The sequence below is a fragment of the Mesitornis unicolor genome, unplaced genomic scaffold (genome assembly GCF_000695765.1).
Source record: "Mesitornis unicolor isolate BGI_N332 unplaced genomic scaffold, ASM69576v1 scaffold32342, whole genome shotgun sequence".
Lineage (NCBI taxonomy): Eukaryota > Metazoa > Chordata > Aves > Mesitornithiformes > Mesitornithidae > Mesitornis > Mesitornis unicolor.
Window position 1 is genome coordinate 5,258 of NW_010170530.1, and position 10,581 is coordinate 15,838.

At 57.2% G+C, this 10,581-nt stretch overlaps 1 protein-coding gene across 1 annotated transcript in view; it reads right to left on the reverse strand.

Moving 5' to 3' along the window:
• Positions 1-10,581, reverse strand: part of NDOR1 (NADPH dependent diflavin oxidoreductase 1) — a 14,177-nt gene that overhangs the window by 3,285 nt on the left and 311 nt on the right. The window contains 13 exon segments of the mRNA XM_010179719.1: positions 2,441-2,481; positions 2,484-2,546; positions 2,806-2,952; positions 3,935-4,049; positions 4,801-4,908; positions 5,242-5,462; positions 6,476-6,597; positions 6,940-7,146; positions 7,651-7,752; positions 8,409-8,507; positions 9,310-9,407; positions 9,779-9,856; positions 10,537-10,569. Of these exon segments, the coding sequence (XP_010178021.1) occupies positions 2,441-2,481; positions 2,484-2,546; positions 2,806-2,952; positions 3,935-4,049; positions 4,801-4,908; positions 5,242-5,462; positions 6,476-6,597; positions 6,940-7,146; positions 7,651-7,752; positions 8,409-8,507; positions 9,310-9,407; positions 9,779-9,856; positions 10,537-10,569 (1,434 nt within the window).

The following is a 10,581-nucleotide window of genomic DNA, read 5'->3' on the forward strand; positions in this document are numbered from 1 at the left end:
GATCAACTCTCACACAAAGAAGGGTATCCTCACACCTCATGTCAGTGCACTGGGATGGGTTGGTGGGAGATGGGTGCAGCAGAAGGAGCTTCTCAGGGGAACACGCCCCACATAGCCCTCCCAAATCCTTTGGCTGCCTCCAGCCCGCTCCAGCTCTGGGAGCAGCCAGGGCCATGGGCTGGGGAGTCCCACGAGGGCTCCCTTCATGCCCTCTCCTCTCCCCACATGGGTAGAGGGTGCTCTGTGGCCTCCCTGTTCTAGGGCTGCCACAGGGCAGAGATCATTCCCTGCACCCCTGGCTGCCAGTCCCAGCCCTGTTACCCACCAGGCCTGAAAGAGCTTGAAAGGGCAAGAAGACTGGGGGGACGGCCTCAGCCCCACTCCCTGCCCCTCTGCTGTGCTTAGGGACGGGATACGAGCAGCTTTTGGCACAGCACAGCCCAACTGAGGAGAGTTCCCAAAGGGTTAATCCACAAGACTTCCCGCATCCAAGCAACTGCCTACGGCCCTGGCTCCTGCCCAAGAGGAACACCATTGCTAACATGCCTCAAGTCACTGCCGGCCCAGACAGCTCCTCCGTGACAAAGGTGACACTGTGATGGAGGCCAGGCCCTCTGCTGCGTGTCCCACCATGCCGGGCTCTGCACAGCGGTGAACAGAGCCACGGGCACAGTCTCCACCCCATGTCCTCCTCCCTCCCATCCAGCCCTGAAGACAACAAGGCTCTCACTGCGGCTCAGGCTCCCGGCACTACAGTCTGGAGGGGTGCGTGGGAACAACCCCAAGCAGCAGCCAGCCCTGGCTGTCACAAGGGCTGGTCACCGCACAGTCAGCAGGTCCCACGCTGCTTGCATTGCACTGGAGTCAGGTCACCCCCGGGCACGGCTCTGCTGCTCCGACCCGGCCACCAGCGATGCAGGAGGTAAGCAAGCCCATCACAAGCACCAACACAGCCAGCCAGTAACTCAGCTTCAGCATCATTGACATTAATCAGCTAAGTGCTGACAGAGGCTCTGCCCATGAGGCTGGGGCTCCGACTGGGTCATTTAAGGACCTACCTAGAAACCAGAGCATCCCAGTGACTAACTCAGGTCACAATGCCTCAGCTAAACGCCAGGGCATCCCGCTGAGAATTAGTGACAGCCACATTAGGCTGGGATCAATCAGTCTGCACCGTGGGGCAGACATGAAGTGACAGCAGGTGACGGCAGAGGGGACCTTACGGTGAGAAGAGGGAAATCCTGCTTGGCTACGGAGCATCCCAGCTCCCATCAGCTCCTTGAAAGCAAACTTCTTGACACGTTAGCAGCTGTGGTATCTCCTAGAGGCGCAGGTAGAAGGGCCCACTGTGGCACATCCTACCTGGCTGTGCTCCTGCTCGCTTCCCTGTGTGGCACTGCAAGGACTCGGGGGCAGAAGGCTCATGATAAAACTGCTTCACCCCACGGAGCAGGCAGAGAAGGGAGGCCAGGAGGCACACCCTGACGTGAGTCCTCTCCCCTCAGAGTCTGCGAGGGCAGGATGTGGGAAGCAGCAGGTCCCCCCTTCACTGTTATAAGCCACCAGAAAAAAGGCAGACTGGTCATCCAACAAACCTCTGCAGTGCTGCTGCTGCTCATCAAAGGCTTGGAAAGCCTTCACAGAGGCATTCAACTCATGCCTTACAAGTGACTGGATAAAAGATGCTGGCTTCACGTCAACGCATGCACACAGCCAGGAGAAAAGGACTGGTGCAGCTGAGCTACCTAGAAATACCCATTCTCACTGCCCCTTTTTATCAGATCTGTTTCAAAGGCAGGCTGAGCTTTCAGTGCCATCAAAGGACAGGGTAGGGCAGCGAAACAGAGTCCCAGCTCATGGAGCCTCTTCAGCAGTGGCAAAAGCCCTGCAGCCCAGAAAGGGGCTGAGAGTGCCCGTCAAAGACACTGCCTGGGAAATAAGAGAGCAAAGTGAGGGGATGAGTTGTGAGGGGTGCTTGTACCTCCAGGGAGCTTTCTCCTGCATGGCTGAGGCCTGAGGAGAGCTGGCACAGGGGCACCATGAGCTGGGGCAGGAGGCCAAGCTCCTCAGCTTCAGCCAGCAATCAGAGGGCCATGGTGGGGAGGGGACTCAGCCAAGGAAGGGTATTGCCTGGTGACCACCCTTCGAGTGGGCTGGGAGCCTTTTATCACTCACATGGTTCAGACAAACAAAGCCTTACCTGCTCTGGCCCCGTCCCAGCAACCTTTCTAGTAGGCTCAAGTCAGCCAGACGTGCTGCACTACTGGTAGGAATCCCAGCCAGCACCCAGGCGGTGCAGGGGAGCGAGGTGACCACTGTGCCATCCCACCAGGCCCTTGACAGGCCACGCCAACAGGTACAAGGGCCAGAAACACTAGCAGACTCCCATCAGTGCTGCCTGAGATGCTTCTGTATCCATGCTCCTCCTCTGGGAACTAACCTGGTCCCTGGAGAAGGCAGTGAAGAGCGTCAGGAAGCCCTTTGAAACTCCACCTGGCAGTAGAAGTCCTTGGATTTCTGGCGGCAGCCGAAGAACAAGCAGTTCCCTGCAGAGAGCAGACCAGAAGGGCCATGGTGGTTGGAACAAATGTCCTGTGAATGTTGAGGGCCATTGATGCCCGTGGGACTTGCAGCAGAGCTCCAAAGCTCTCACCTCTTTGCCAGACCTGAGCTCCCACTCAAATACAGCAAAGCGTAGGCCTGTCCAAACTCTCAGGAGTCCCCAGTCCCTCCTTCCCATATGCTGAACACAGACCGGCCTGCATCAAGGGGCATCCTGAGTCCGCCCACGGGACCACCCCTCACCTCTACGTCCTTGTGCCACTCGCTCCTGTATCGCTGCTCGGAAAGGTGCCACTCCTGTGCCAGGGCCAATCATGATCACAGGGGTGTCAGGGTCAGCTGGGAACTTCATTCCTCCTTTCTTCACCCAAAGAGGCACCCGGACATCACCTGCAAAATAAACAGACCAACTAGCGTCACCCCACCACCACTGCACCTGTAACACACCCTGTAGAGGGCCAGCCAGACATCCAGCTCTTCCAGGATGCTCTGAAGATACTGACGGCACCTGGCTTACCACCACCCCAGCACCAAGGCTCTCCTGGTGCCATGGGCATGCTATGCCTGTATGAAAAGTGCTTCAGCTGCCTCAGCACTGTCTCTGCAAGCACTTGAGTGAATGCCAGAGCAAGGCGAGAGCCCTACAGGACATGGGCTGTGGGACAGCATTCCCCTCACACAGCTGGTGCCAGGGAAGACAGCAGTGGAGGCAAGCAGAGTTTTCAGCCTGGCTGCTGAGTAAGGGAGGTCCAAACTTGCCTCCTCTGGGAGCCAGAGGAGGGGTGAAGATCCCTATCTAGGTATTCTGAGAAGACTCAGTCTTGCCCTGAAGTCACACAGAGCAATTCTCCACCATCCTGCAGCAGGAGACTCCATGAGCTTGTCACATTTGCTTGGGGACCCAGCTGGAGAAGTTCTGTGGTTAGAGCAGATAAGCAGCACACAGGCTTCACAGGACAGGATGGACGTGCTGCAAGGAAGGACCATCTTTCCCAGAGCTGTGCTATGGGGCTGGAGGTGTCCAGCAGTCAGAGCACTACCAGCTCCGGGACACCAGCAACAGCCCACTGTGGGGCAGCAGGACACCCTGGCACCAGGGGCAGGAGGGTTGAGCAGCTGGTTTTCTCCAAACCAGGAGCTCAGGGTGCTCAGGGAAAGCTGGAGGAGCACATTTTGCTCTGAAGAGGATGAGAGCAGCGAGGAAGGATGGTTACTGTGAGTTCAGCCTGTCCTGCCAAGCCAGTGTGCTCCAGCTCCCCGTGGTGGTGCTGCTCCATCCAGGCTCCAAGCAGCTCCAGCACATGGCCAGCACATACACAGCTCCACCACAGTCCCATGGGATCAGCTCCCTGTGCTGAGTCCAACCAATTACCTTGCTCTGGGTTGAGAGAAGCCAACCAGGTAGAGCAGAGACCACGGCGGGGTTTGCTGAGCCGCGTCTTGTACCGCACTACTGCCATGAGGATCTGGATCCGGTCAGGGTGAGCCTGTGTCCAGACAGGAGTCATCAGAAACATGACAAATGTGAATACAGCCAGCACGGCTCTGCAGGAAGAGCCCAGTGCCTCCTTCAGGGACAAAGTCTGTGCCCAGCTTCTCACAGGGCACCTACAACACTCATCCTAGCCTGAAACAGCCAGACACACCATAGAGCACACCCTTGCCCAAAACCTTTCCAATAGGAAAAGGGAGGGTTTTCCCAGAGAAGCACTGCTGTGGGAATGCTCTGCACTGCTGGCAATAGCAACAGAGACTGTTCAACCCAAGAGGCCCCCATGGAGGACGAATGCCACTCGTTCATGGGCTGACATCTGCCAAGTCAGCCAGGCCAGGTCCCACTGCCACCTCCTGGCAGCAGCAGGAAGCAGCACTCCCCCTTCCCACGGCAACACCACTCGGGGATGCTTCTGGCCTCACTGGCACCACCTCCCACTGCTCCCTGTAACGAGGACACCAGACCTCTGCAGTGCACTGGGCCAGCCTCAGCACTTGCAGGGCTGCAGGAGAGCAAGTGCCCTAATAGGGAGCACAGACCTGACACAGACCTGGAGTTAACACCCAGCGGTTCAGCCTGCTACATGCTCACAGCAGAGGTTTGGGTGAGCTATGGGTGCTCAGAGGGCCTGGGAGCACAGCCTGAACATCCGTGGCATGCACAGCATCAATGGTCACAGCTCCAGCCCTGCCAGACCCTCAGCTCAGAGCCTGCCACGAGCCTGAAAAGGGCTGAGCTCTTACCAGCATGGAGGAGGCGATGGAGAAGGCGCGGGGTCTGATGCGAGGGATGAGGTCCAGCAGGTATTCGGGTGGAATGGCACACGTGGTCTGAGGGAAATCCCAGAGAGCCTGCAAAGCCAACGCAGGGTGAGACCTGATGCACCCCAGAAGGGAGCCTGCCTGCTTCTCAGGGTGTCAGAGGCTGTCCCACACTGCTGGGCAGTGCTGTGCTTGACCGAAGGCACCACAATGGGGACTTAGGAGCAACCACTCTCTCACTCCCAGGCTGCAGCACAGTGGGGCAGAGCCCAGAAGGATTTGGAACAGGTCTTTACCACCAGTGGAAAGCCAGGGACACTTCAGAAAGTGGATGAAGTAGATTAAATTCTTCAGCCAACAAATGATGGCTGATCATCTCCCTGGGTGCTTTATGCCACGGCACAGCCCTCACACCAGCCTCACCTCGAGTGTGGTCCTGCGGGGCCGGTTGCAGTAGCTGTACAGCTCTTCCTGGCCCTGTGCAGAGCTGAACTCCTGCAGCTTCTCCCGCTCCAGCTCATTCGTAGAGAAGTAGGACAAGAGCTCGAAGAAGGAGCGCCGTGGCACACAGGAGATGTCCAGGTAGTGGGTGACCAGGTGTCGGATGGTGCAGGGCTGCGGCAACAGGGCAGGGAGGGAAACGCCTGCAAGGCAAAGCAGTGGGGAGAACTCAGGGTCAGCACCTGGGCTGGGTGCCCAAGCACCACCTGCCTGCTTCCCCTGCAGCTCTGGTGCTTCCCAGGCACCCAAACAAGGGCAGCCCTGCTGCCTGCAGGCACCCACACATTGTATGAACATGCTAGTGGAGCCTACTTTAGCTGCTGCTATCGTTGCTCCCACCATGGGCCCCCATTCTCTCCTGCTCCCCAGTTTGCTTTTCAAAGCCCAGAGGTTTGAAACAGAGAAAGTCAGTGTCGAGCTGTGCCTTACTTGATGCAAGTGTTTCAGGACAAGGCCTCATCCATATGGGCCCTACCTTGCCCACACAATGCAGTGGAAATAACCAGCAGTGTCATATGTGCCAGGCCTGCCCTTGTCTCCTACATCTCTCCCAAGGGTGTGAGAAGCAGCCTGAATTTCTCTTGGGTTTGCCTACCAGGCAAAAATCCCAGCACTGACAGACACAGCAAAGATGAAGGGGGAAGGGGCACTCAGGGGACAGGAGAGAAAACTCTCCCAGTACCATGTAGACTGCAGAGCCTCCAAGGGCTCCAAGGGGTTTCTCTAGTTGTTGGTGCTTGCTTGTGGTTGCAGAAGGACCTGTAGTAGGTCCCTGGGGTGCAGGCAGAGTGAGGAGACCTGCATACCCCAGGAGAGGAAGCGCAGGCTTCCCAGCTCGTGTCTTGGGCTGGGGAGGGTGCAGGATCCTCCACATTTCATACTAGGGGCTGCAAAGACACAAGGCATGGGTGCAGCCTGGACACTGCTGGGTCACTCCAATGAGTCACACTGGCCCTAGTGTGGGATCCACACACACAGAGCGCTGGAAAGAAAGGAGAAGCCCCCATGCTGTGAGACAGGCAGAGGTCCTGTACTCATCAGCTACTCCAAGCTCCCTATTAATTGGGTTTGCAGCAAAGAAAAAGCAGAGCTGGGCCAGGGTTCAGGAGCTGCTCTGTTCCAGCAGGGAGGGAAAGCAGCAGTGGGCAGGACCTACCAGGCTCTGAGGGCTTCAGCACAAAGCGTCTGTCTGGATCCAGGCGCAGGAGCTGGCAGAACTGCTGCACGTCTTCGGGGCAGTTCTGGGGCTGGATCATCACGACGTCTCCCGCGCTGAACCTGTGGGTGCAGCAGGACCTGTCAAGGGCAGCCATGGGGCAGGCCCACGGGCACAGCCCTGCCAGCCCGACCACCACCCGCACCAAGGCAGAGGCCACAGCTCAGCCATATCTTCACTAACGTTACACATCCTAACCTGACAAGGCAAAGCGAGGTCCACAGGCAGGATCCACACTGCCATACACCCCTGACTTTAAACTGGAGGGGAACAGCGCAGCAGGGACCAAGTCCACAAGGCTGCAGTCTCAGATACTACTGAGGAAGGGGAGTGGAAGAGGAAGGCAGGCTATGGGACACTCAGTCCCACACAGCAAAGCTTAGGGGAGGCAGGAAAATGCTCACGTGATCCCTGAGCCCGTGACATCGAACTCGATGAGCCGGACATCCTGGAAGTGGGATTCTGCTGTGACCCGCTGATTGGACACCATCCGGGCAGCGAAGGGGTGCAGCTCCGAGGGAAGAGCCCGGGGTGCTGTTGGCTGCAGCAGGCCACCATCAGGCTCCGGGGAGTCCTCAGCCAGGTAGTGCAGGGTGTATTTTGGGGGTAGGCTGTGGGGAAGAGAGCAATGCAGTGTGGTTACCTCCACGCCACAGCTTCTCTGCTGCTGTAGCACTAAAGGCTGGAGGTGGGGAGAGGGCTGAAGTCTCCCACTGTATCCACCACCCATTGTCCCTGTCCTCTGGAGCTGGCCTGTGGTAAGGGAATGCACTACAGGCTGCCAGGAGGAGGACATCCCAACGGCTCCAGAACAGGCAGAGGGAGGCTGGCTGGGCACACGCACTCAACAGGTCTGCCAAGGGCAGAGGCACATCAGGACAGCAAGAGGGGCAGAACCCTGCCAGGACAGCTGACACACACACCCAGGGGCCAAGGGGACAGAGAGAGGTGGGCCACCTGTGGCCAAAGTCCAAGGGATACTTGGGACACCAGAAGCTGTGTGGGGAGGCTTCCCGGTCAAAGCAGAGCATATCTCTGCCTCGGAGAACAGCCAAGGACGCATGGCATTTCATACCAGCCAGCTTCAGCAGTCCTTACCTACCCTCTGCACTCACCATACATCTGGACTGATGATCTCGAGGCCAGGAGGGAGAGGATACAAGGCGAGGATCTTGTCCCATAAGGCCAGGAGCCATGGATCAATCACTGCATCCGGCCTGCAAGTGGGAAAATTGGGCTGTAGCAGAGCAGCATCATCCCCTCAGGCTCAAGCACTGTTACCCCTGCACCTGAACAACGCTGGGCTGCCCCTGGGAAACCACCTCTGCTCCCCTTTCACTGCACAGTCACCCTGTGCTGTTCCCTTCCAGATTCAGATCTGGAAACACATCTCAGCTGCTCTCACACTCACTTGCTCTCTGGGTTTCAACCACTGAGGTCTGAACAGAACCACCAACTCCCCAAACACAACCAGTGGCAGTCATTGACCCCTCAAAGCCACACACAGCCCCATGTGAGGAGAACAGTGGCACAGTGCAGGCTGCTGTAACGCCTGCAGGTACATGGCTGTGTGACACAGCTGTCCCCTGGCCTCAACAGAGCCAGAGACACATTGGCACTTGCTGGGGGTCATGGGGTACCAAAGAAGCAAGTGACCCAAGTCCTAACACAGGAATTGTAAGTAGAGACCAGCATGTTCACAGAGTGCAGCAGGAGGCTGCTGGCCATGTCTGGGGCGCAGATGGCAGAGCCAGCAGACGCTTCTGTCCCCAGGGCTGGGGTAAAGCACACACAGCCCTGCCATTGGCCCAAGGACAAAGCTGTATCACACCCCAGGGCTCCCCACACTGCCACCCCTCCACCAGGCTCTTACCCCAAGTCATGCTGGTCATCTCCCAACGCCACGGGCAGCAGAGGGTTGCCTCCAAGCTGTAGCACCCGCTTGTGCAGCTTCTTCGCAACAAAATTAAACCTGAGCAGAGAAAACTGCAGCTGCAGAGGGCAGGGCTCTCCAGCAGGACAGCAGGTGCTGGCGACATGAGCCAGCACATGCTGCCAGGGCCATGCAGCACAGAGGCAGGTGCAGCCAGAGCCAGCACACACAGTCTGTCCCTGCACCCTGCCCAGTCCACACCACCATCCTGGGGCAGCTCGGAGAAGCAGCTGGCTGACACTTGCTGGGCCACACAGGCTGTGCCCAGCTACCAGAAGGGATTCAGGGAGGTCCAGCTTCCCTTCAGGGCAGCTTGTGCTTCAGGCAGAGAAACACTTCCTTCCCTCTCACCCCTCACTGCCCCACGGAGCTCGGGCACGCTCCATTCCTCCCATTAGAGCTCTTTTGGGAACATGGGAACAACATTTTGGGAGAGAACTGGGACCAAAAGAGCTGGCTGTCACATAAAACTCCGTTTCATGTCTCCTGTTGACTTGGCCCACCGAAATTGCTGTGGCACAGGCTTTCCAGCAATTCAGAGAGAGAACTGCATGGCTGTAATAACTGACCAGGAAACAATGTCCCAGACACTGCAGCAAAGCATCTGCTTGAAGAGGCTGGGAGGCAAGAAATGGGCAGAAGCTCAATCCCTAGGGGTTAGGAGGGACACGGGCTGGCAGGGCAAGGATTTTTAAGGCTGGTGGGAATTATGTTTTGTCTGAGCTGCTGTTCTAGAGCCAGGCACTGTCTCATCTTGACCCTTTTGCTCCCCAGCCACTCTGCTCCTGCCTGCAGCCAGAGTGGCTGTCACAGGCAGGCAGGGAGCCACAGAGCTGCTTACTTGGGATAGGAGGAGTCGCCAAGGCCCAGCACGGCGTAGTCCAGCTGGCAGAGGGAACTGGGAGGCAGGTTCTTCCGGAACAGAAACCGCCAGAACATCTACGAAGGACATGGCCAGGGAGTCACACTGCTGCCAAGGCCTTCCCTGCCTGCCCACCCCCAGCTTCACTGCAGGTCCCCCTTGCCCTCTGCTGAGTCCCAACAGACCACCACTGCTACCTGCCAGGAGGATGATGCTCTGTGAGCCCTCCACAAACCCATCTCTTGAGATGGCGGGGCCCCTCTCAGATCTTAAGCTCCTAAAACCTCACCAGCTTCCTGCCCGTGTCACATCAGTAACGCCAACTGTGACTGGTGCTGCTCCAAAGTTGCCCACTCCAAAAATAACCATTGCTCAGGGCTTCTTTGAGAGAGAAATCCAGTCACTGGACCAGAAATATAAAACCAATGTGGACAGGAGCGCGTCTTACCTTCATGTTGTCAGGTGGGTCACCCTGCCCGGTGGTTGCACACACAAATACCACCAGCGGCTCATTGATGAGGTTGGCCTGTGGACACAAACATAGAAAGGCACATTCAGAGCAGCAACGTTCAAACACAAATTCCAGCTGTCCTGACATGGCTGCTAACGTCACACTGAATTCATAGACACACAGGATCAGGATAAAACCCACAGCCTGGTGGCACAGCCTCCTCTATGTGCACTTGCAGCAGCATCGGCTCCTGGGTGCTCCTCACCTCGCAGGGTATGGCTGAGCGCCTCACACGGACGCTATCCCAAGGGTCACCACTCAGTTTTCACAAGTTTTTGGCTGGGTTATGCGCAAGTTGCTCTCAGGAAGGGCACAGAACCAGGGTTTAGGGAAATACAGATGGGGTTTGGGGAAATATAGCCAGGGTTTGAGGAGATACAGCCAGAGTCTGGTGAAATACAGCTAAAGTTTGGAGATACACTGCCAGAGTTTGCAGAAATATAGACAGAGTTTGGAGAAACGCAGCGAGATAGGTGAAATAGTGCCAGAGTTTGGTGAAATACAGCTGAGGTTTGGAGAAATACAGATGGGATTTGGAGAAATACATCCCGGGTTTAGGGAAATATAGCCGGGCTTTGGGGAAATACTGCCAGCACAGACATCAGTCAGGGTGGAGGATGCCCCAGTGCCAGAAAAGGGGTTGGTGTGAGACGGATCAAGACCTGGAGCCCCTCTTTTCCCCCGTCCCCACTCACCACATCGTACCCATCCAACGCCTCCACTCCGCACTGGAACCGCCG